Source organism: Anastrepha ludens, chromosome 6 (assembly GCF_028408465.1).
Source record: "Anastrepha ludens isolate Willacy chromosome 6, idAnaLude1.1, whole genome shotgun sequence".
Classification (NCBI taxonomy): Eukaryota; Metazoa; Arthropoda; class Insecta; order Diptera; family Tephritidae; genus Anastrepha; species Anastrepha ludens.
This window is the reverse complement of record NC_071502.1, coordinates 64,115,241-64,141,424: the sequence shown is the minus strand read 5'-3', so window position 1 is coordinate 64,141,424 and position 26,184 is coordinate 64,115,241. Positions and strand designations below refer to the sequence as shown.

The window sequence follows — 26,184 nt, the reverse complement described above, 5'->3', positions numbered from 1 at the left end:
ATTATTAATCAGTATGGCTGTAGCTATGTCCCGTACTAGAACAAACAAAAAATTGACAAAATGGCGCGGTTTTGAATTTGACACTCTAAATGTCGGTTTTGTTTCCAGTTTGTAATCAAAAAAATACGAAATAATAATATGATTCTAGTACGGCGATTGCCATTGATGTTGTGAACCACATATTAACATTTCAGATTCGGTTGAATAGTTTTTGTTTTTTGTGACAACACCAGGCCGAAAAAAGTAGTTTTGAGATAACTGAGTTTACAGTTTTGAGAGTAGCCGCATGACGAATCTGATTATACCTGCTAAAACGGCTGTAGAATCGAAATTACTGGGAATATCCTTCCAAAAATTTTACAGCATATTTTTAAAAGAATATACTTTCCAAATAACAAAAATAATTGATTTTTTGTAAATTCTAGACCACAAAAAAGGTTGAATGAGGAATGACAAAGAAGCAAACTTTTCGAAATCTGTATGCGACAGCTGGGTTATAGTAAAAAAAAGTAATGATTTTAGGTCAGAAAGCAGCTTAATACGATCTGCCGTATTATTTTTAAACCATTTGTTTATTTTTTGTGCTTCATGTAATACTGTCTTTAAAAATGCAAGATATTCCATTTTTCATTGGTGCGGAGATCAATTAATAGTTTAGCTTTATGGAACCCTTCTTTTATAACAATTATAAATGAATCGAAAAATAAGCTCCTCACGGACCTTAAAGCGGAATCTACCTATATGCTAAATATTTTTTTACCGTTAGACATAATTGGCATAATACAGGCTCGTTTTGTAAGCGCCCGTGGTGAGGCTCCCGCTAAAATTAAAAATGTTCAATAATCGGCAAATGGCTTGTCAAATAACTCTGACTAACTGGCAAATTACTGAAATTGGACGATTTTTGGTTTCCGAAACACGACGCTTTACGTCATACAGCCCAAACAACCGATTTTTGCGCATTCAACTGTTATAATTGATTATTATGGTGATGCCAATTGACTGCCCTTCAGTACCATTCGACTTTTGTACTTAAACCATATTTTTAACTCTTTGACTGACCGTCGGAAATCTGCTGAGAAATGGTATGAATAGAATGAGCTAATGCAGGATCAGCAGAGGTAACCGCACATTAAAACGGAACTGACATCTTTCTAATAAAGCAAAAATTATTGGAAAGCTTCTACGTTGTGTGCTTTTATAGCACTTAAAGGAAAGCAGCCGAGAGTCCTATATATGTATTTATATACATATTTGCATGTATAAATACACTCACGGACAAAATAATAGAATGGTTATATTTGTTTTTTTTTTTTGCATGCACTTTTTCGGAGATATAGCACATTCCAAAACAAATATTATATAAACCAAGATCTCAAAATTTTTACAGGATTAATCAAATTTTACAGAATTAAACAAAAAAGCAATTTGCTATATTATTATGAAAAAATAATGAGAATTACAAAACAAAAAAAAAAGTAAGTGAAATCAAACGATTCTATTAGTTTGTACGTAAGGATTAGGATAACTCACCCTCCATAAAAAAACCAAATTCGGTACTGTTTTTCTATCGGAATTATAATATTTGTTGTGTTTTATAAAAACAGCTAAAATATATTCGAGAAACAATAAGATTTACGTCAGTCGGACCGAATTGAAAGTAAAAAATTTCGTTGACTTGATAAATCTTTCAAGATTTTTATTGAAAACCTTTTCAGCTTAAACTCTTCTATCATCTGAGGTGATTATTTGAAAACCATTATTTTAATAACTTATTTTGTGGAATAGAATTTTTTTCAGGTATTTTCAAATCGTTCCAGCTCACGGAAATCTTTCTTTCAAGAAGTATTTTAGCGAAAGACTTAAAATATAATCACTATTATACTTTTGTTAAAAAACCGGAAGGCTTTTTTTGGTGAAACTCCCTAAAATATTTCTATACTAAAGGACGGTTAAGTTTCAAGGGCCTATATTGGTTTTGAATAAAATACAATTTTTTTAGGAAATTATTATCATTTCTCTTTATTATGATAATATTGGTATGGCTCAATTCCGTATGGAAGAAAATATCGGTCAAATGACCACACCTCTATCCGATGGTCCAAATTTTCGATGACGCTGAGGCATAATTGAGGTTCTATGCCGTTAATGTGCCGAATTATCTCATCCTTTAGCTCTTGAATTGTTGCTGGCTTATCGACGTACACCTTTTCTTTCAAATAACTCCAAAAAAAGAAGTCCAACGGTGTCGTTGACGTTTAAGTGTGTTTCACATTCAACATCGGCCCTTGAAATGTAACCACTCTTTATATTCCGTAGTCTAGCGTAAGTGCACTAGGGTGCCATCCCGAAAGGTTGCACTTTTTCAAATTTACCTACTTTCCCTGTTTCTAAAAAAAAAACTCATTCCCAAAACTCAAAAAAAAAAACCTAAAACCTTATCCTTTCCTTCCTTTAAAGCAAGCAAAAACAAAGAAATAAAAATACACTAACACATTGCATCAGTGGCACCAGCAAGAGGAGCGGGCAGCCGCGGTAATAGTGCAGACACACCACTTTAGCGAAGTCCTCAACCATCCGTGTAATCCTTCTGGTAGAAAAATGTGACCCTAAGCAACAACAAGTGGGCATTCCCACTACTTAGGACTGATAGCGACAGGCTAATCATCTACCCTATCAGAAATCAAATAGATTAAGGAAACCAACGCAAGACAAGTCTTGTCGAGGCCCTATGCTCCCGAGTGAACAAGGGGGAAAAAATACGCATGCTTAAATACCTTGTTCTGTGTTCGGCTTTGTCTGCAATTGTTAGAGCTTTTTCTGAATTTTGTTGTGTGCGTCTTTATATAGTCTTGTGTCGTCGCTGAACGCCCCATGATTTTTACGAGGAGCTTTTTTATCTCAGAAATACCCTCAAAGTTTAGCCAATTCTTGCCGAGGAGCGATTGCTTAAGTGAAGACTTGCAAGGATCGGTAAATGACATAACATTTTTTTTTAGTTATTGACGACGATAAGGGCGAAGAAGCAATAAACTGTAGATGAAATGGTAGCAGTAGAACAGCTATTTAAATTGATTTCGTTCTATTTATTTGGTCTATATATATATTATATATGTATATGATCATATCATAGGCAAATTTTGATGTTCTAGGGACCAAAAGCAAAAACAAAGTACATTGCTCTAGAGCGATTCCATGTCAAGTGGACAAAGCATTTATGGTGGGCATGGTCTTCAATTCTTCTGAAATTCCCGTAGATTTTAATCAGGGGTTTGGCCGAGCTCCTCCTTTGATTTATGATGGCATAGAGGGGCCACAGCTTTAAGACGACTCCGAACAGTAGATTGTTTTTTAAGAGGGGCTTTTTAATGGCAGAAATACCCTCGGAGATTTGCCATCGCCTGCCGACAGGCGACCTCTATTAGAGAACACTTTTACTGTGTTGACTAATCCAAAAAAGAAAACTGCTAAATATAGATCTGAAAAGCAAGAATAGAATGCCATGGATGCATTTCCACTTAGATATGTGAATAAAATTGCAGTTTCTTTTAATTTTAAACAACTTTATTTGATTTGCTTACTTAAATATACAAGTCTAAGGCTAAGGCAAACATAATCAGCTAAATAGTACTTATACATAATTTGAGTTTTAATATACAATAAATACATACAAATATTTAACACATGCGTGATTTTGATTTTAAATATTATTGTGTATTGTTTTTATTTCCCATTTTTATATACGGTTGATATACATATATTATATGAAGTAAACTATATACATACATGTATTCGTATAGCCAAAAAAAGGAAACAATTAACTAACGTCCATAGTGTGTATTTCATACGTAATAAACTACAGATATTGTACATATGTATGTAAGTATATAAAGCAAATTATATTTAGTATGTTTAGTGGTTTGTTTGTTGCCTTAATTGATGGGTTTCGTAGCTAAATATAAATTTAAAAGAACAAAATTACTAAGTAGCTAAACTGGCGCTCATTGCAAACGTATGTACGCATATATGTATGTGTGTAAACGTGTAAAATTACATAAATATTAACATATGCGTAAATGTAAGTAAATATCTCACTAATTTCTCGAAATTGCAATAGGTACGAGTAGGTGGCATTTACAGCGCTTTTGTAATTCGTTTTCGTGGGTTTTCTAAGTGGAACAAACAAAAGACGTTTAGCGAATTTAAAAAAATAATTTTTTTAATTCACAAAAATTTTAATGAAATTCGTAAAATTTTGGTACATTTTGACACCACATTTGCAACTTACGAAATTTAGTATAGAATTTGGTTAAATTTTTATTTTTATTTATTTATATTTTTTTCATAAAATGTGTCTGCCCTCATTTACTTTAGCTGTAAACACCACCACTTTTTTATTTTCTATAATAAAAAGTGTACGCGTGTATGCTTAAAAAGTATGTGCGTGTGTGTGCGCGTATGCGGCTAAGTGTTCAAGTGCAATTCTGCTCGGACATATGGATGTCTTCGCTTTCTATTCGAATGATAGAGTGGTGAATGGCACTTTTTTACTCTCTTTTTTTTTAATTCTGCATTACTTGTTTTTTTATAATGTTTGTATATATGTAAGTGTTATTGCTATATGGCGAGACGTTTGAGTTGAGTGAGACGCAAAAAATGCATACGGAGAATGACAACAAAGAACAAAAAAATAATAATGAATAAATAACCAAATAAGAAAAGGTGACATTTTAGAGCACTGTAGAAGCTTTTGGATTTTGTAATATTGGTATTTAAAAAAAAATTGTATTTGTTGCACGAGTATGTAGATAAGCAGTCATGTCGATAACTATTGCATATTAAATGCGCGACATATTTTTTTCTTCCTGAATTTACATGACTCTAAACAGACACCAGCTAACGAAATACAATTTTTTTAGAGATTTATTTCTATAATAATTTGTATAAAAAATGATTATAAAAGAAATAGATGAAAAAGTCACTTTGCAAAAAATTTATACAAATTTTATAAAAAAAAAATTAAAAAAATTTTTTTTTGAAGAATATTTTATAAAACATCAAAAGCTTCAATAAGCCATTAAAATATTTTTTCTTAATAATTTTTTTGGTTTTAATCAAAAGCTTGAATAGGCTGATGCACACAAATTTATTTGGTTCCATCAGCAAGTTAGAAAAAATCTAAATAAAAATATTACATAGGAATCCTTATTTATTTTTTTTTTTTTTAAGATTGATTTCTGATTCATATTTCGGATTTTCATCATCAACGGTGTGTGCTTTTGCGTCAAGCATTTATTCTGCTTAAATTTGCTTTTCCAATATAGACAGTATTTTAACACTCGGTAGCCAATGGTAAAATAAATATTTTAGCGAGCATACCAGTGTCTAATGATATTTTAAGTTTTTAAAAGCTGTTTCCACTATTTCTTCGCTCAAAACGCGTGTTAGTTTATTTGTTTTTCTTCAATTAAAAAAAATTGTATTTAGAAACCAAATGACCTGAATTTCATACAAAACAGGGACCTGTTTGATATCATCAAAGACATGAGTTCCAAGGCTTAAACCGGTCCGACATTCATCAAACGCATCATTACTTTGCTCATCTAGGCAAAGTATTTTTAATTTTCATCCAAATTTTAAAATTGTCGAAATATTTTCAGCTTGATTTTTATATTTTACACAAAAAAATTATTTTTGTATTGAAAGTTTATATTTGCCCAATTTATTGAACTAAATGAAATTAATTTAATTTGCAAAAATTTAAGCGAAATTAAAAAAATTATTGTGTTTCATAAAAATTGTATAAACCATTTTATATTTATTTTGTTATAATGAGCAACTACCTTTTTTGTGCAAATCTCAAAATTTTCATCATATTTTTTACTCAGCAATAATGATTGGCCTAATATTTAACTTATTGTACCAAACAATTATTTTTGGATTTGCAATTTATATTTATCCGATTAAATTTATTAAGCATATTCAATTAATTTAATTAAAGAAAAGTAAAACAATTAAACCGGTTTTTGTTATTAATTTTTTTGAATTTTTTTGCACAAATAAAGGACTCTAGACTCAAGATTCAAGGCCTTAAGGCGCAGACTGTTTGATCACTTGCATATTTCAAGTAGTCAGCGAGCATCGGCACCGAACCAACTATTTTGTTTTTAGCAATAATTTAAAAATTTTACTTAATAAATTCACTAATTTTCTTTATTTCTCATTGAAAACGGATTTTGTTTATATTTTTTTGCACACTTTATTTATATTTATTTATTTATTATTTAAGCTTTGAAAAAATTTAGGTGTTAATTTCATTAAAAAACTTGCACGTTTAATTTAAGTTTTTTTTGTTTTTAAATCGTTATTTTTATTTCTTTTCATACAAATTATTACTGATTTGGTTTTTGTATAAAAAAATGTTTTCAAAATCTAGGCAGGGCAAAAATATCAATTCAAAGCTATTCTCAGCACTCAAATATTTAAAAAACCATAAAAAAATACCAGCTCTGATTTATTTTTATAAAAAAAGATGCTTTAATTTTATTTATTTTTTGTTTTGCTGGTTTTAGTTTGTTTAATCGAAGAGCACTCTGCTCATTGGTTGGTTTTATTCAAGTAAAGTCCGTGCTTTTATTTTGAGGAATCCCTTTAAAACACTTTAGTCTTGGCCAAAATATCAATTCGAGTTTCAAAATAATGAAAAAATTTTAATAGTAAAACCCAATTTTTTATTGAGCGAAAAACAAGTAAGAACCAAAAATAATTATTATGTAAGTGAGCGAAGAAAATGGAATGAAATAGAGGACTTTTTCTTTCAGCCTACAAGAAATCGTGAGCGGTATTCTGTTTGTCTTTCAAAACCATCGCAAGATGCACGAATTGTAAAGTTCTTCCAATTATTGATGTGATACAACAGCAGAACACATGGAAGAAAATATTTGCTGTATTTGCTGCTGACCCGGTTTATTGTTGTATCTTTTAAGGTTTCTATTTCGCTCTCGTACTCCTGCATATTTTAGTATAAAATATTTGCATTTTTTGTTGCCCTCCAACTATGCAAAACATAGAGAGTCTCTTTACTAACTTTTGGCTTTTTCTCTTTCATTTTCAATTTTTCATTTTGCTCTTTTTTGCTCAAGATATTCGACCATACATATATCATATGTAGCACTTCTGTACTGCCAGTAGGCACAAAGTCCATTCCCCAACTTCAGACTGCCGATTTGTTGTAAAAAGAAAAAGAACTCGGCACTGAGAATGTACCCAAAACGATAATTATCGACATAAACCCAATAGCGAATCATACTTCCACACAAATAAACTTATATGTAACAAAAGTTATTAACACACATATTTTTTTAAATTCCTCCTGTTGAAGGTACTAAGAAATCTGCTAGTTTTTGGAGTTTCGTGATTCAGGCATACGAGCACACCCGTGTTATATATCTTTATATCAAAAGGGTTCAATTATGTACCGCAAAAAGTGGCCAAGAAATTATTAAATGCATTGAACCGCCAATGTGGCGGTTTGAAATATTTTTCCTTCAGTAAGTTACAAATTTTCACTTACTCTACCACTGGCGCAAAAATCGCTGATTTCGAAATAGAAACTCGTTGTGAGCACACGGCACTGGCAGTATAGAAGTATTACAATTAAGTATGCGTACAACAAACTTTGTTAAAAAAAGCTTTTCCTGCAGCACTCGCTATGCGTCTCACTCAAAGTCAATTCTCTGCCAAAGTCTAAATAATTGGTTAGTATCGAATTTCAACCAAAGATACATATAATTATAAAAAATATGCCCTTAATGAACTTTGTTCAACGAAACCTCTGCGTAAATTTTCTGCCTTCACAATTTCAGGTATTTGATTAATTAATTTTTGTGTTTTTTTTTTTTTGTTACATCTTAAAGCAGTTATTAAGCGCGGCACGTGTCTTGATTGTTACAGAAATTAAACCAAATTAAAAACAAAAAATATTAAATAAGAAAATAATAATGAAAATGAAAAAATTGAAGGCCTAATGACACAAAAATAAAAATTTACAAAAAAAATTTCCATTAACCATCAATTTTTAGACACGCGTTTTACAAAACTCACTATTGAATGCCGAACATGAACATTTTTTGTTGTTTTTTGTTTTTGCTTTTTGTTTCAATTTCGTAATTTTTACAATTTTCGAAGTATCGCATAATTATTGTAATTATTATTGAATGCAAATGCTTATTAGTAATTTTTACTTTTGTAATTTTTTATGTTTTCAGTTTTGTTTAGTTTTTGTTCATTTTGTTCATTGCTTTACATTTTTGTTGCATTTTTTTGAATATTTTTTTTTGTTTTTTGTTTTTTTTCGTATTCGTACTTACATTTACGTTATCACAGTTCGTAATTAACAAATCAAGTTTACAACTAAAAAGTTAAAATTTTAAAGTTATCGAAACCTTAGTCACTAAATTTCTTACAGTTAACTATAATAACTAATTTGCTTGAAGATCAGGTTGTAGTTTTCTCTCATTTCTGTACAGTCGTGGCGTACACAATTGTTAACCGCCACTGTCCTGACCTTCGTTCAAGTCAAATGCACTAATGGTGTATTCCTACTATGGATTTACAAGTTTTCACCCCCATTTCTATTAACTAATTACGCTTTTTTACGCTCTCTTCAGCTCTCTAAACATTCTAACTGGTAAGTACTACAGTACACAACAACAATTTACGCACTACTTTTAACTTCTCATTATATACAGTTATATTCTAAATCCCTAATGCTAAAAATGGGTGTTTTTTTGGGCTAAGTCCATACGTTGCTTTTGCCGTGGAGTTGAAACTCAATTTCTGGCTCCAGCGGCGTGCTTTGTACGTGACCTTAAGTGGCATATAGTGTTGTTTTAATTTGTCTGTTTCTTTGTTTGTTTGTTTGTTTTGCTTCGTGTTTCGTGTGTCCCGCTTAGCTGCGTTCGATTTTCGATTTCGCTGCATTTGCTGTGTCTTACTAAAAAATTATTTACAGTTACAGTTACATAGTTACATGGTATGTATGTGAATGAGGCACGTAGCAAGTTCTTGTGGCAAGTTAAGTTCACGTAGGCAGTGTTGCAGTCGTCTTCTGCTTCTCGCTACCTTCATCGTTCTCGACATCATCCACTCCTTCTTTTGTTTGCGTGCCGCATTTGCTTTGGCTACATCTTTCGTGCACCACACCGACGACCGTTGGCCGCACTATTTGCTAGACGCGAGTTTCGCTGCGATGCAACGGCTGCAATTCACGCTGTGTGTCATTGTAGTACTCATGGTCTGAGCTGGTCGGCTCCGAGCCGCCATTAGCCGCTGCCATGGCTGCTACATTCATGTCGTGCATTGCCGTGAGTGCAGCTATTGTGTTTGCCGCCGCCGCAACTGCCGCCGCTGTTGTGGGCGCATGATGGGGGTGGTGGTGGCTGGCGCTTAAGACGCTGCCATTGCCACTTGGCAACACTGTGGCTCCGCTGCTATTGCGATTCGTCATCACTGGTATACCAATCGTTTGCGTTGGTATTGGCGCATCATCCACGCTCAGTGCTTGAGCATTGAGCAAATATTCTGGATTGTCGACACTTGCTGGTACGCCGATTAGATCCATGTAACCACCGGCGCCAATACCCACACCGCCGTTGGGGTGACCATTCGCCTTGATGGTGTTGTTGTTACTACCGGTGGCACCTTTCGGTCCGGTAGTCTGGCAGGTGGTGGGCATAAGATAATCATCTTCGTCGACAGGTAGGTCGAGTCGCAAGTTGCCGACACCAACCTCACGAGCATTCGAGTCAGTCTCGTCGTCGCCACCAGATGATGAATTCTTATTCATTGGATCTTTGCAGTAGCGATTCAGTGTAGGGACCTCATCGGTGTCTTCAACTCTAATGGGTCGCGGCACTACCTTCGGATGTGTGTAATTCTCTGCCTCAACCATAGTTTCTGGTCCCTCTGTGGTGGGTGCCAGCTTTCTGATGAGATCCTTTTCGTCTTGACTCGTATAGGCGGGTAAGCGTGTAAATTTATCACCTGGTATGACCAAATACCTACCAGGATCGCGAGCAAATTCGGAGAAAACATTCACCAACTGCTTAAATGACGGACGCATTTCAGCATCCAAGTGCCAGCAGGATAGCAGCGTACAATAGATATCTAGCGAGCAGATTGCGGGCTGCTCCAATTTTAGTCCAACTTCAATGAGATCGGGTATATCTTTGGCGGGTATATTTTCATGTGGGCGTTGACCGAAAGTCAACAGCTCCCAAATGGTAACGCCAAACGCCCACACGTCCGACTTGCTAGTAAAGACACGATGTCTTATGCATTCCAATGCCAGCCACTTTATAGGCATTTTACCGCCAGCCGCCTTATATTCATTAGAGTCACTGCTAAGTAGTTTTGCCAACCCAAAATCGGTGATCTTCACAATGGACGGCGTTTGCACAAGCACATTGCGTGCTGCCAAATCGCGATGTACCAGTCTTTTTTCCTCCAAATATGACATACCTTTTGCAATTTGTGTGGACCAATTCAGTAGCGCCTTTGAGCCTATTTTATCGCGATTATTACGCACATAGTCGAGCAGGCATCCGAGTGGCATAAGTTGTGTTATTAGCAACATTTGTGAGGTCATACAGACTGCTAGCAATTTCAGTAGATTTGGATGCTCCACCGAAGCCATGATGTATGCCTCGCGCAGAAACTCTTCACTCGATTCGGCGCTTGCGGCCTTCAACAACTCTTTAATGGCGACCGGTATTTTGACGTTCTCGCCCTCTGGCACCCAAACACCTTTGAACACACGGCCGAATGCGCCCATGCCGAGTACACCACCTTTGCGCAACTCCGCATCCTTTACGATTCGCAATTTCGAAAGATTGGGTGAGATATTTGAGGGGCGCAGCGGTTCGGCATCCTCGCAGCCACTTAGTACACGCGTCATTTTCACCGCCTCCTTTTCGGCTTTGGTGCGCTGCCGACAAACATAGCAAACGATACCCATACAGAACATTGCCACAAAAACAATAAAAATCACGATAATAAATATGTAGCTGTCTACGCCGGCGGTGAGTTTGGTGCCTTTGCCAGGTACTTCCGAGCAGTAGGTGCCAATATCGGTTGACTGATAAATTACATATGGATACTCAGTGGGACACTTGGAAGTGCAGTTAAACATTGTCGTATTATCGTTGGGATCGCCAAAGCCAAAAACTTTAAAGCTGCGACAAGCGATGCAATCCTCAGCGCTCGGTCCTGTACAACCCTTACACTCAGAGTGGCACTCGAAACATTCACGGCGTGTCTCATCCGCATAATGGTCGGGCGGGCATTCATCTTCACACTGTTCGCCGCGTTTGTAGCCAGTACACTTAGAGCAGACTTGTTCATGAAAGCCGTAGCCATTGCAGAGCTCACAACGTGGGTGACATTTTCGGCAAATGGCTTTGCCAGCCAAAGGTTTCAAGTTGCCTTGCTCTTGTGGATTTACATATTCCCAGTAATAGCCATCAGGACACTTGTCGTTCTTCAGCAAGCAACGTTCGACGGTGGTATCACTATTGATGATGGCGAGATTACACGTTTTGCAACCTCCAGGTCCGATAGTGTCCCTAGGACCAGTACAACCCTCGCAAGTCTCGTGGCAAGGCCGACAGGTGCCATAATCGGAATATTTGTTGTCTGGGCAAACTGTAACGCAGCGTTTCTCATCACGTACATGTACACATTCGTCGCAGTGATCAGCGCCGGGTCCAGAGCAAGTGAGGCACTCGGGATGGCATTCCTTACAGGTTTTATTGTCGAATTGATAGGCGCTATATGGGAAGTAAATCATCAAAATCATTAATGAGAACCTTTCGGGGCTCGCGGTCACTCGACTTACTTCGATATATTGCGGCAATCGGCGATGCAAGTGCCATTATAAGCAAAATTCTTACATTCCAGACACTGATCCGTGCCTTTACCCCAGCAGCCGGACTTATTGCACTGGTCCGAGCAAACAAGACCCTCTGATTCTATAGCAGAAAGAAATGTGGGTTAATTAGAAAACAAGCAAGGTATAAAAGATTTGGGAAGAGGGAGTTGGCTAAGCTCAACGAGAGGTCTTTCGCTCTAATACTGGTATATCTATTTACTTACTGCATTCGCTTTCGTTGCGATTCTTTGCGATCACCACACCATGATCTACTGACTTTTGCACCTTCTGCCAGTCGATGTCACTCACAAAGCAAATATTATCATTCTGCTGTATCACAACTGCACCAGAATTGATGCGCTTCAGGCTGCGCAGCTCTAAACTTTCCAACGAAGATCTCACAATCGACAAGGAAGCAAAGTAGCTCTCCATTAGCTGACGGCCATGTATGACCTCCAAATTGCGAAAATACGATAGATTCTTAAAAGCCGGGTGCGCGCCTTCAATATCCAAGTAACCTGTGATTTCCTTCACTGTGGAGAACACCTCTAAGCGATCAGGATGCATAGAAATGAAACGTGGACCGAATGAGTTATTTGAGTAAATGTGTTGATAGCCGAAAAATGTCTGATCCAGTACACGTATGGAACCCTCAATCACCGTACACCCCTTGTACGTGTCGATATTTCCCGAATGCAGTGCTGGTGTGCCCGGGCACGTTTTCGGGCATGGTCCATTGCACGGCACACATTCACCATCTTTAGCCATCTTTTCCGCAGGACAACTACGCACACAAGCGCCATTATCCTTTAACAAATGCTCGGGACATTCCTTAACGCAGGTGGCGCCATAAGCATATTTACCCTCGGGGTTTACTTCCCACAAATAATTTGTTGGATTGTATTTTTGCATGGGCGGGCACTCTTCCTTGCAAACACCATCATCGTAGAAATTCTTGCAGGCTATACATTCGCGCTGAGTCGGCCCAGTGCAACCGCCGGCGCAGAAAAGATGGCAGCACTCACGTGGACGTGAACCGAAGCAACGTCCTTGCGCACATTGTGGTGAGCAGTTAATTTTACTGAACTTTTGACAATTGTTCGGACCTTCGCCCCAACAGCCGTGCTCACAGGAGTCATGACATTTCGGGCATTGACGTTCAGGTGGTGTGAAATTGTAGACATAGGTGAACTGATCGTCGGGACCTGGAGAAAAGAAAAGAGTTGAGTTGAGTCCCGAAGTGGGCAAGTGAATGTGAAGAGAAATGCAAAATATGGTTACGAGTACTTACCAGATATGATCTCTTTCCAGTCGATTGTTTTGATGTGACATAGATTAAAATTGTTGAAGAAACCCACAGACCCTTGAAGGATATCCCTGAGTGCAGGCATTTCGAGAGTGAACATTTTGGAGTAGGCAGTGAACAGAGCAAACTGTTGTTCTTGAACGTTGAGATTGAATAAAGTGCGGCCACGGATGATTTGTAGTCTGAAAAGAGGAACAATGAGAAGATATTTAAATGGGATGCAAGAACAAACGTTGATTATAATTGGTTAATTAAATACAAAGACTTCTCAATTCCAATTCAAAAGCTAGTGTCTAGTTATTCCGCAAAGATTCATTTCTGAACTATAAAGACAAAAATTCTTCCCAACAAGATGTCTAAAAATCAGAGTCAAATTTGAGTATTTGGATTAACATTGAATAATGAACGAATCTAAAAGTTAAGCAAAAGTTTGAAGAGCGTTCAGTAGTGCTAAGTAGTTGTATAAGCAGAGATGAGCGCTTATGCCTAAGATAGGGTATATGAGCTACACGCGGAAGAGCTAGTTTCAACTCAAGAAAAAATAGCTCACATACCACGTGCGCACTCTCTTCATGTCATTCTAACTAATTTTTAATAATAATATAATTAACTTTTTAACAAAAGACATTGAAAGTTCCAAACTTTGTGCGAAATTCAGAAAAATTCATAAAATTTTCATCAAAATGTCCAGCGTTTTAATCAGAATTTTAAGAAAACTTTTATCTACGCAGTTTTGTGACCCATTAAAGTTTAGTATAATAAATGGAAGGCTTGAAGTACCTCGAAAAGCGCATTGATTTAAAAAAAATGTTTTTTGGTGATGGTATTGTTGATTTTCTTCCGTAAACAAATTTCTTAAATATCAACATGAATTTTGAGACACTGAAAATAAATACTCTCATACACTCCGAAAGTTATCTCATCATCTGTTATCAGCAACTGCACCATACATTCGACATATATGAAGAGGAACTTATGAAGTGCGGATTGTGTACGTTAAGATAGAATCGAAGAAACAACTCTTTTGTTTGCCAATAAAGAAGGAGGAGAAGAAAATGCAAAAGGAGGAGAAAGATTACTTTAGGTTCAGAGAAATCTGTCATGGCTTTCCTCACGATTAACGGGGCATGAAAAGTAGAGAATACCCCTTGCCAACTGCCTTTCGCCGAAAATGACATTTGAAGGTTATGCCTTAAGGTTCTTTTCGCCTGCATGTAGAGAGTTGCCAATATCTTGTATTGGCTGATTAATTGATGGATATCTTGAGTACAATGAAAAATCAAGGTTCTGTCGCTTTGACGCAGTTTTACCCCCCTTGCAGCTCCTATAATGGCTCTGAAGAGTGAAAATGATCTTGAAATTGTTTGGCTTGGACTTGCTTAAGGGGTTACATGGGTTTCGTTGGTTCAAAAAATCGATTTTTTTTTTTTTTTTACTTATTAATTTCTACAACTTCTCAGGAATATTATCCAAAATTTTCAAGTCGATCCGAATAATAAATTCGGAGATACAGCCTTTGGAATGTGTGCGCTCCAAGCCACTTTTATTGTTACTTAAAACTTTAAACGCGTTTTTCTCGGAACCGTGTTTTCAAAGTCGGTTGTCAAATCGTCCCCTTAGTATTAAAATAGCCTATAAATTTTTTGATGTTTTGAGAAAATGAATTTCAAACTTTTTGTCGAAAGTAGCTCTCACTCAAATCTCGATATGTCTGTAAATATTTATTATTTTTTGACTGACGTTTTGACCCACTTTGTGGAACTAGAATTTGAGAAAATTTTGACCACATATAAAATCGACAATGGAGAATCCAAAAATTCAATAAAAAAATAATAGCCTATGAGCACATAGGCTATTGTTATACTAAGGGGACGAAATGTTCTCGAAAACTAGTCAACCGATTTTGATGAAATTTTACACAGGTGTTCGAAATACAATTTACTCGTGCTTGAACGAAGGATTTTTTTGGTTTTTTTTTTCAATTACAACTATTTAAAAAAAAAAAAACAATGTCAAGCAAATTTAACCGAAATTTTCCTTTTTTTGCAAAAATGTCTGCCAAAATTCCAATTTTTACTTTTTTTTCTTTCCTTCGTTCAAGCACGAGTTTGTGGTCTTAACTAAAGCAGTTATTTTTGTTTTTTCGATTTTGATGAGCCTGTCAGGAGTTATGCTGACAACGCGGACGCACCATTTTTGCGAGGGGTCACCGAAAATGACGTCACAATGGAGGAGTTTTAATTTTTTTGAAATTTTCAGAAATTCTTTAAATATGTATCTATAAGACAGAAAAAAGTTTGAATTATATAAATAATCTTTTACATAGAAAAAAAATATTGAAAATAGGCCTTTTTTTACCCGCCGAACCAATGTAACCCCTTAATATTTGAATAATAATAGCAATTATACTGACTATGGAAATTTGCTAACTAAAATCGGTTGGGATGGCATGCAACTCTTTCAAACCACTCACAGCTTATTTTTTACAATGCCCAGTTTAAAAATAAAGAAGTTTTAAATTAGAATTTGAAAACCAAAATTATTCGTGCTTAGTTTTAAATTAATTAAAATTTACCTTGGGAATACAACATTTTGTATGTCCACATGACTTATGAGTATATAGCCGGTCACTTCGCGAATATTCTCCAAAAAGCTGAGATCCATACCTGGTTCTTGCAACCAGGTCAACTCCAAATTGCCATCCACATAAGTGCAGTTGTTGTAGCGATCACGTAAGTTACGATAGTGATGTTCGCGATTCGACGGCACTGACAAACGAGATTTGGTACCAATGCAAACTGCAAAGAAAAATAGACAAACATAATTTATTAGTTTTGCTAACCAAATTTGAACGGATGCGTCATGGATGAGTTTAGAAAAAATATATGTTCGTATCTAATTAATAATGACACGCACTTTGTTTGCATGAACAAATGTCTTATTTCTTAGCGCCAGCGGCATATTTTAAATCGGTGAAAAAGGTTTGTAAAGAAAAAATGCACAACCAAAAAGTTATTAGTAAAACAACAATCATACAATCATTTAAAAAACAATGATAGGTAATTCCAAATTTGGTGTGATTATTACCTCAGATATACTCAGCATCTGTATACATATGTATGTGTATATGTAGACAAGTTTTTATATACACACAACATACACAGGCAGCTAGCATTAAACTTTTCGAATAGTGCTCAAAATTGCCCAAGTCTAAGATCAGCTTATTGTTAGACGAACACACGAATGTCCATATAAGGTGGTGCAGGGTAAACAGAAAAGGCAACAACACTTACAAAGAGACGCTCACATGTCTGTTTTTGAGTAGATATATGACTTTTTCCAAATGTTATAAATTAGTGTAAGTGTAGGTGTATGTGTGTAAACTAAATAATACATATTAATATTTCTACTCGCTCAAAAGCTAAGCGCACTCCTACGTCATAAAACAACGTACGCGGCGAGCAGTGGCAGACGCCGCCATACTTGTAAAGGCGACAATTACTTACACAACATTCGCATATAACTTAATTTTTTACTACTGTGTTTAAATAAAGAAAAGAAAAAAAAATTGTGGCAAGTTCGACAAATACATACACAGTCCCATATTTGCACACATATACGCACTCCGCTAGCAGTTAACAAATCAGTTGCTAGCTAGAACAAGGCTTGTTGACTTGCCAACTGGTTAGCCAAGTAAGATCACATGTGTGACTGTCGGTTCGCATTTGGCGTTGCATGTAAACGGCAGTTCACAAATCACCACATGCAGTCCAGCACATACTTAGCCAAATAGGAGAATAGCCGTCGAGCCAACGAGCCAGCCCGTAAGTGTATGCGTCATAAGCTACCGCATTCACGCTCCGTTTGTTGGCGATGACGACGGCGTTGGTGACTACGTCATCAACACAAACAGTGGCGCATGTGCGCCACCCCAGCAAAGCGTCGCGCTACGCTATTTAGTTGTTAGTTCTCTGCTTCGCGTGTCTAGTAAATTGCGGTAAGCTTTATATTCTTACACCTGCAGGTGGCGGTGAGCCAACGTGTGTGTCGGAGATTCGGGGCACCGAAGTGCAAAGTCTTTAAACGGTAAAAGGTAATGATACAGCTACAAGTACTTAAATATACTGCAAAAGGGGAACAGTACTAATACACGATATGAGGAAGTGAATATTTTTGGACGCTCAATAATTTAATTTATTTGCATGTTTAAGTGCATTATTATTTGTACTTATAAACAAAAAAATACGAGGGGTAGCTATTATAAATTGTGACTGGTGTTGGAAAAAATTTTGCTTTGATTTCATGAATATTCACTTGTTATCAGCTGCAAGAAATCACCATCTTTTTTGCACCTTCAACAGGCTCAAATATTTTTTTATTTTCATTGCAGATTTCACCTTATGGAAACATATAGAAATCGCGAATCAGTAGATACGGTAAATAAGGTGGATGGCTAACACTGAGATGCGATACTGGACTAATAGTTAAGAAAAAAATCCGAAATTTTTCAAAATTTTGGCGAAGGGCGTAGATTTTCTTCTCTTTTCCGGATTAAAATTGACATCAAACATAATGCGAGCCACATGCCACCTCAAAGTTAACATGCCTCGGGAGAATCGCTGTAGTATTGAAATTTTTAATATTTTTTAATATTTTCTTTCACAATTTGTTGTGTAATATACTTAGGTCTATGCTCAATAACTACTTTAAGTAATTTTTTTCTATCTAAATAAATTGAAATATGTCTTCACCACACATAAATAATTTTTTTGTTAACTTTCTTACTTCTCATTAATTTAATTCGGTTATTATCCTCTTTTATCATAAACCTAATATTTGACAATCATTACAAGTTCCGCTTTAGCCTTAAACTTGGATAAGTATACAATTTAAACACCTCGTGTTAATAAAATATAAAATCTTGTTTGTCGTGTACTAGTGCGTTTACGCATAATTGTTGTTGGGTGCACGAAGCCGTAAGCACATTTAGTAGAATCCAAAGAAGTTAGGCGGTAGTAAAATAAATAATATAGTTTCATAAAACACCCATACTTACATATACACATACATACATATCATACTCATAAACATACCTTAAATAAGGAACACGGAAAAACTAGAATACTAAATGCTTTTTACGACTAGAGCCTCTATAGCAACAGATGGATCTGCTATTACGGCTAAAACAACACTAAAAGAAACATAAAAATAAAAAAAAATTACGAATTAAGCAACACCAGAAGCAAAATACTTAACAGGCCAACAAACGATGTTGACTCGCTTCCTCGAAAAGCAACAAACAACCAAAACAACAAAAGCAACAGCAACATCATAGGGGCAGTATACACATACTTTTGAAAAAGCAGCCAAAAAGGTTTGAAATGCAAAGAGCCAAGAGAACAGCGAAGAGCGAAACGAAATAAGCATCAACAACAAATGCATAAAATGCCAACAAAGGTAACCATATTGCGACGTTTCCAATCGAGTTGAAACTGAGAGCTGAGCGGCAGTGCGCTGAGCTGACTGAGTAAACCGGCTGTGCGCAAGTTGAGGGGAAACTGTTTTCTGCAGCCACTAACAAACAACAAACAACAAGCAACTTTAACATAAAACACCAAAACAACAACAACAACAGCAACAATAACTTAAGCAATGCTTGCTGCCATAGTGTAATTTCAGTTTTGTAGCTGCAACTGGTGTTTTGGGGTGACTGGAATGATGTGAAAGGAAAGACGTTTATGACGTATGAGAGCTGGATGTTGGGTACCGGGTGTTGTGCAGAAGAGCCAGTGGGCGCCGTTGAGATCTTTTTTTATGTGAATATGCAGTAAGTTGTATTGCGGGTGCATTGAGTTATGCGCCAAAGTCACGATGTTGCTTTAGACTTTTTCTGAAATGCCAGCTTCTCATTCGAGATATGGTTAAATAAGAAACAAAATGTCAAACAAAACTTGGTGTTCTAATTTGTAGTTCATGGAAGTAAATGCTGTATGGATTTATTTGTCATTTAAAAGATTTTTTTTAATTTTTTTAATTTTTCCTTACACATGAAGTGATTTCAAATGGAAGTCATATTTAGATATAAAAATTAAGTCCCACCAGCTTATCTGGAGTAAGAGAGGGGATATAGGGGGCATTTATTTTGAATCATTCTAGGCATAAAGAAGATAATTATTTTTCTAGAAAAAACCATTTATCCTATTTTAAAATTGTATGTGGAAATTATGAAAATTCCACAAACTGCTCGTCCCAATTCCACGATTTGCAGTTACATTTTTTAGTAAGATTTTAATATACATTTTTATAGCTTATTAGATTTGCATTATTAAAGCGCCAATTTGTAGTTTCTGAAAATATTGTTGATTTTTTATAATATAATTTCCTCCTGTTTGATTATAATGAATTATATAACCTTAATTTTTTAAATCTTTTTTTATTGCTTTTAGTAAAAGAATTAAAAGTAGTTTCTTTGAATATTGAAGGTCACAACGTTTCTCCAAATACTTAATTCGTACAGAGGTTTCGAAGCTTGCCATGTATAAATTTTCAGCACCTCAAACTATAAAATACGTAGCGCCCTTTCAGGCGAGAAGCCACTTTCCAGACATGCCTGAAACCATCTCTTCGAAAATATGGGTGCAAGCAAAAAATACATAATAAATATAAATAAAACAGCATCGCGATGCTGAGTTCGCTACTACTACTATTATGTATGCCTTTCGCTAGACAAAAGACACCCCTTAGATTAGCTGCATTCTTTATCCCTTAACAAATTTCTCAAATTCATCAAGCAGTCAGGGAAATTTGAAGAAAAGACAACCGTGTAATATCTGTCACCGTAACCATATAATTTCACCACTTTCATACAAGCCTGAGTGCTTGGGTCTTCAGTAATTATCTCTCAGCCTACTTAAATCCATCCATCCATGTGGGATGGAATATTTAAGCAGGATATTTAACATAGTCTTGATTTTGGAATTAACCCAGCATGATTCTAAATATTTTCTTACTTGAATCCTCAAGCCAACTCATCTCAAACTTGTTTCGTTTATATAACCTATACGAAACGCTTCATTTCTTGGGCCTATTGACCTAATCATGAGTCCGATAAGCTGCTAGAACCATAGCAACAACAGCAACCTCCTCTATCAAAACTAATAAAAAACTGAAACGAAGATTTTAATTTAAAACTTTCAAATTACCTGGCCTATCGTATTTATACGTATTTATTTATATGTAGATGTATGTTTGCAAGTGACATCAATGCATATGTGTAGGTATATAGTGAATAGTTTTCTCTTCATACAGTTTTTCCAGCTCTTCCATGTGAAGTTATATATTATATGTGTCTGTGTATGTGTAAGCACTTCAAAGTGACATGCAAAATATTATAGAAAGTTGCTGATGAATTCCACAGATATCCATCAAATAATTCCAATGTCATTGTCGATGTTTTACTCGTAGTCGTATGTGTGCATGAAGTGAGTTATCAGCTATGGAATCTTGATGTGAAGAAGCCGAGGTAATTGCTTTAGCTTGTTGCTACTACAGCTGTGGTTTTGGGGTTGCGGCTCTACCGATGGTTGATGTAAATATGTGCGAGTGATTATACGTGAGCGCCGAAGTGGGGTTTCATGAAAGTATGTGTGTTTGGGTGAAGCCTGCCTACTAAGATTTCCTTCATGGCCACAAAAGTGCCGGGTGACATATGAGGCATGTAAAAACGGCTGTCTGTAAAAACTTACAAAGGTACGTCTACCTTGTTATGTATACATGCATGTGCTTAGCCGTTTATTGCTATTTAAATAGTTGTGATTTCTTTTTGAAAAGCATTAATTTGCGCGTCAAAACCAACTAACCAGTTAGCTGAGCGGCAAGCGCGGAGCAGCTACCGCAGGCGAGGTAAGCAAATAAAATAGCACACAAGCTTTCGAACATATGAAAATGTAATGTAGGAATGTGTACTTACATAAAAATATATATGTACAACATGTAAAGACAGGCAAATAAGCAAACAGGCGAGCGTTCATAATGTTTTGTGTCTTTGTGTCATATAAAAAAGAAGAAGAAGAAAAAAACGAAAAACACAATAGTAGGAAAAGCGAGAAGTGAGTAAAACCACCGCAAACCGAAACGAAGTGAACCAACATTCGAATCTTGTCGGTCATCAATCAGCACGATCGAGTGCCTGTCGCACTGAGTGACTTGGCTGACTGGCTGACCGATTGGTTGAAGTGTTTGGCAGCTCAAGAAAAAACAAATAACCGCGGCGCAACAAGCAAATAAAACTGAGCTTGAGTGCCTGTTGCCGCAGGCAAATAAAAAATCGAGCGGCAGCGCCAGCATTGCTTGGATTCTAACTCTTGTACATGCATACAAGCATACATAGTAGTACAAATAAATGCGCGCGTTCGTTGCTTAAGTCTTTTATTTTTACCAAATGTCCGAATATTCATGAGGCAAGCAAAGGTAGACGCAAACGTTTATACACACATACATATCAATTTATGTATATACAAGCTAACCACGGGCATTTTCCATATTTAATTATATCTATTATTTCCATTTTTCTCGTGCTGCCTGTCAAAAATTAAATGCTTCTTTTTTCCAAAATATAATAATTTGAAGTGGTCCGCTCGCCCTGGTCAAAAGCAGTACACAGTTTGGCAACCACATATATGTAGATATGAGATTACATTCCTTTCTGTTCTGTTTTTGTTTTTTGTTTTTGGGAGTATACACAGAGCTCTTTCAATGCAGCCTTCCACGATGTGTTCAATTTGTGAGCGAGCAACGTACACGGAAGGGTTATGACTGACCTTCTTAGAGGCCGAGCTACTTTACTGATGCATTGAGATTAGCCACGAAGAGGCGGGGATGAGACAAATTTCATTTCATGTGGCTTACATTTTTTCTTAAACTACTTGTTTTTTGTTGGCTGCCACAGCACGGCCACTGGCACGTATTAGTTCACACTCACTGGCGAAGTGACCAACTTTGCATTGTTGTTGTACGAGTATTACTCAAACCAAAAATAAAAAAAATGTAAATTAAATTTTTAGAATTTTAATGGCAGCAAACAATAAAAAACCACATAAAAATTATAATAGCATAAAAGTGGCAGAATGAAAAGAGGCAAAACGAAAGATGAGAACGATTGCTGGTAAGATGCTGGGACAAAAGGTAGGGCAGAGCAGAACGGCACAGAACTGCTAAAAAGGCACAAAAGGAATCCATTCGAGATAAATTGTTGGCGATAAGCCTTGAAGGCGCAGCTGCGCTGCCAATGAAGACGGCGCTGAAGAGCGCATGCGTGTCAAATAGTAGCTGAGTTTAGGGTTTTGCTTTTTTTTGAAAAAAGAAGTTGTCTCAGTTATGGCTTGCAATTGACGCATTTATGCACTTCATTAGCCGATAAGTGCATCATAAAAGTGCACACAAACAAGCAGAGATGTGTGGGCACACATATACATATAAATAAATACAATTATGCATACATATATACATAAAACACTTATGCAATGGGTATAAAAATGACTTTTCAATGCTCTTTTTTGACTTGAATATGTCTGCTTATGGCTGATTTCACTACTGAGCAAGAAAATATCATAATTAGTGTATGTATTTCTTTAAAATTTTGTTTTTCTTCAATTCTGAGTGGATATCTTATAATTACAAACAACAACAATAAAATCACTATGTATACACAATTGGCATTTGCACCCTTAGTGGGGTTTCGGCCGAGCTTCTCCTCCCCTTTGTCGTGTGTGCCTTGATGTCTTTCCTCAAATTGCCCCTCCAAACGGCGGACGGTTTCTGATGGCAGAAATACCCTCGAAGGTTTGCCACTGCCAGTCGAGGAGTGACCGCTATTCGAAAAAACCATTTCTATCATTTGGAGTTTCAGGCCTACAGTGAGTTTCGAACCCGAGTACTACCGAATGGAACTCACACACCAACCCATTCGCTGCATTTTGCTTACTATTATACCTATAGCCACGTACTTTTGCCCATATACTTACATGCACATATACGCATGTAATTGTGAAAAAAATTATCGCTCAATTAGTGCCATTTGTGTGCCACTTCTGACTCGCATACCGATGATGTCAATTCGCTATTTTATGATTGGGGCTCGTACATATGCACTCGCATAAGTATTTATGCATGCTTGTATATATGCGCTGAGGTGCGGTGGCAGCATATTTCAATTGCGGCAAAGTGTTGCAAGCACGACAAATACACTCAAACGTCAACACTTGCATTTGTATTGAGTTGCAAAGTGATTGGTTTTCTACAACAAAAAATCGTTGTTGAACAAATATTACAAATTTGTTTTCTTTGTTTTTGTGTTCTTTTCCACAAATGGTGGCGAAGGCTGATTTGCGAAAAAGGTGTCGAAAGTGTATTTTGGCGTGATTTTTCGTTATTTACTGCGAAAAATATTAAAATTCATATTTTGTATATTTTTGTTTATTGTTGTTTCTTAACAAGGAAATCAAAGGTGATAAAAGAGAAAATATAAGGCTTGCGAAAACTTTCACATTTTTTTTTTACTTATTTACTTTATTTCACAAAAAATTGGGAAAACTTTTTGTCGCGCACCACCCCGCACGGATAAAATACGCAACAATGTCAGAGACAAAACTATAAAAAATCAGCGAGAACTTTGAGCCACTTCAAACTTGTAAACTTAAAATTTAAAATGTAATGGCTTATAAATCTGCGTACTCAAATTTGGTGTTTAGTTGTGTTTAAAAAAAACTGTATTCTAAATAAATTAATCTTATAAATACAAAGTTTAAGACTTCGATTCATATGATATTAGTTGTAGGAGTAACAAGTAAAGAACTTATGAAAATTAACCAAAAAGAAAAGTTTTAAAAACTAGTCCATGTATCGCATATCTGTTATTTTGATAAAGGTAAGCTAGGGTTTTAAGATGTTTCATGAAGACATCTCTCGTGAAATTCCATTATAGAATACTGACAAAATGAGCATCCCTCACAACACATACTGTCATAGTTGTAAACAACCGGAGGAAAAAGAAACAATCTTCCATTTCCTCTGTGAATGCCCTGCCCTATGGAAAGACAGAATGTTAACCCTGGGCAAACCGCTGTTCGAGAGTCTCGAGCAACTGTCTGGTTTAGACGATTACAACCTAATAAGGTTCTTAAACCGCACAGACTGGATATAGTCATGCCGTAAATAACTGGTAAATAAGTTGGTAACGAGGATGTGACAACAAAATGGTGCGGAAGCGCTAGTTGGATTCTGGATGAATCACCACTCTAACCAACCAACCAACTGACAATAACATTAGAAATTAGCTTATAACATTTTTCAATTATAGCATAAAGATTTCAATGCCCAAAATTTAGAAATTGTGCAAAAATGGTCTACTCATTATGTACTTTCAAGATTATATAGACGGTTTTCTGTTTCAAAAACTCTGTTGGACAATGCTGCTGTTGCTACGCCAACAACTAAAATAAATTTAAGAACCTGTCTTATTCGTTAATACATGATCATACTAGTTTTTATGACAATCGGTTGAACGGGACAGAAGTTGCTACTCTACAGCGCCACTTGGTGGCGAGTGGCGTCAATGATCATATTCTACAAACCTCCTCCGTGGAAACATACATGCATATACCAATTTTTATAACAATCGGTCCAGTAGTTTTTGAGTTCATCGATGACATACAGACAAACATTCATTTTTATATATAAAGATGATATCATTGTAGTATTTATCAATAAAATAAAAATTGTAGATTTCTTTCATCATTATTTAGAAAATAGATTCCAATTTTGGAAGTTTCCACTGCTCATCATAGAAACATAAAAATATTTAGTGAGAGATAAGTTCGCATTTATTCATATCGAGTGGCTTCTCTTTAGTAGATTTTGCGAAAATTGAACCGACGATGAATTTTGAGTTGAATCTCATTAATTATAATACTAAATACAACAGATAAAAATAAAAGCGACATTTACCAGAAACAACAAATAAACAAATAAATAATATTTACAACATCCACTCGTCAAATGCTGCATTAAAAGTAACATAACAAGTTTCTTAAGCACTTAAAAGCGGTATTTCTTAAAATAAAATTTTAGCTTTCAAAAAATCTTGTAATTGTTTCATGACCAATTTCAGTCCGTTCCCATCTTCCAGTGTTAGCGTAAAGAAATAAAACAATGGCTTAACATAAGCGCTTCGGCATTTAGTCGTTTGTGGCACATTTCACCAATATTTTCTTGCTTTACAAAAACACTTATATCTCCTTTCTCTACTCTTTACTCTGCCTTTACTTGTTTAATATAAGTGTAAGTCCTTCGCACTGAGTTAAGGTGAGAATCTTCTGGCTGCTGCTCGTTAGTTGCCTACAGCGCTCACGTAAGTACCGCAATAACAAACATAAGAATACCTCAAACAGCAGGGTATACAAAAAAACAAGCAGCAATCAGCATCCATCAGCAGTAAACAGTCGACATCGAGAAACTCAGCAGTTAAGCCCCTTCGGCATAACTCGGCAACGAAGTTGTTGAAACAGCAACAGCGCAAGCATCAGTAGTTGAAGAAGGGCCAGCAGCATCCTGAGTCGCATGCAGCATACTTGTTAGCGTTTGGCCGGCTTTTGTCGGTGCTTGTGTGCAAAAATTCCAGCAAAATGACAGAATTCTTAACATTTATTGTACTTCAGAGACCGCTACGCCCGAGCAAATTTTTGTGAGCGTTTTTGTGCGTTATTAAATGTTTTTCTTGTCGCATTTTACCCGAAATGGTTAAGTGTGTGTGTGTATGTGTAGGCATTGGTTATTTATGGCAGTTTGCTTGTTCGCCAGTTATGTCCAAATTGTTGTTTGCTTGCATTTATTTGTTGTTACTGTTACTTGTTGTTATTGTTGCTGTTATTCTTATTACTTTAGCTACACCATC

General features: G+C 36.0%; 1 protein-coding gene across 2 annotated transcripts in view; it reads right to left on the bottom strand.

Annotated features, from left to right (window-relative positions):
* Positions 1 to 7,684: 7,684 nt before the first annotated feature.
* LOC128868674 (epidermal growth factor receptor) overlaps positions 7,685 to 26,184 on the bottom strand; it is a 67,863-nt gene continuing 49,363 nt past the window's right edge. For both annotated transcript variants that reach the window (XM_054111018.1, XM_054111019.1), the window contains 5 exons: positions 15,811 to 16,033; positions 13,221 to 13,417; positions 12,154 to 13,134; positions 11,897 to 12,029; positions 7,685 to 11,828 (listed from right to left, as the gene is read on the bottom strand). In XM_054111018.1, coding sequence (XP_053966993.1) covers positions 9,230 to 11,828; positions 11,897 to 12,029; positions 12,154 to 13,134; positions 13,221 to 13,417; positions 15,811 to 16,033 — 4,133 coding nt within the window. In that variant the 3' untranslated portion in view covers positions 7,685 to 9,229. The remainder of the gene's footprint in view (positions 11,829 to 11,896; positions 12,030 to 12,153; positions 13,135 to 13,220; positions 13,418 to 15,810; positions 16,034 to 26,184) is intronic.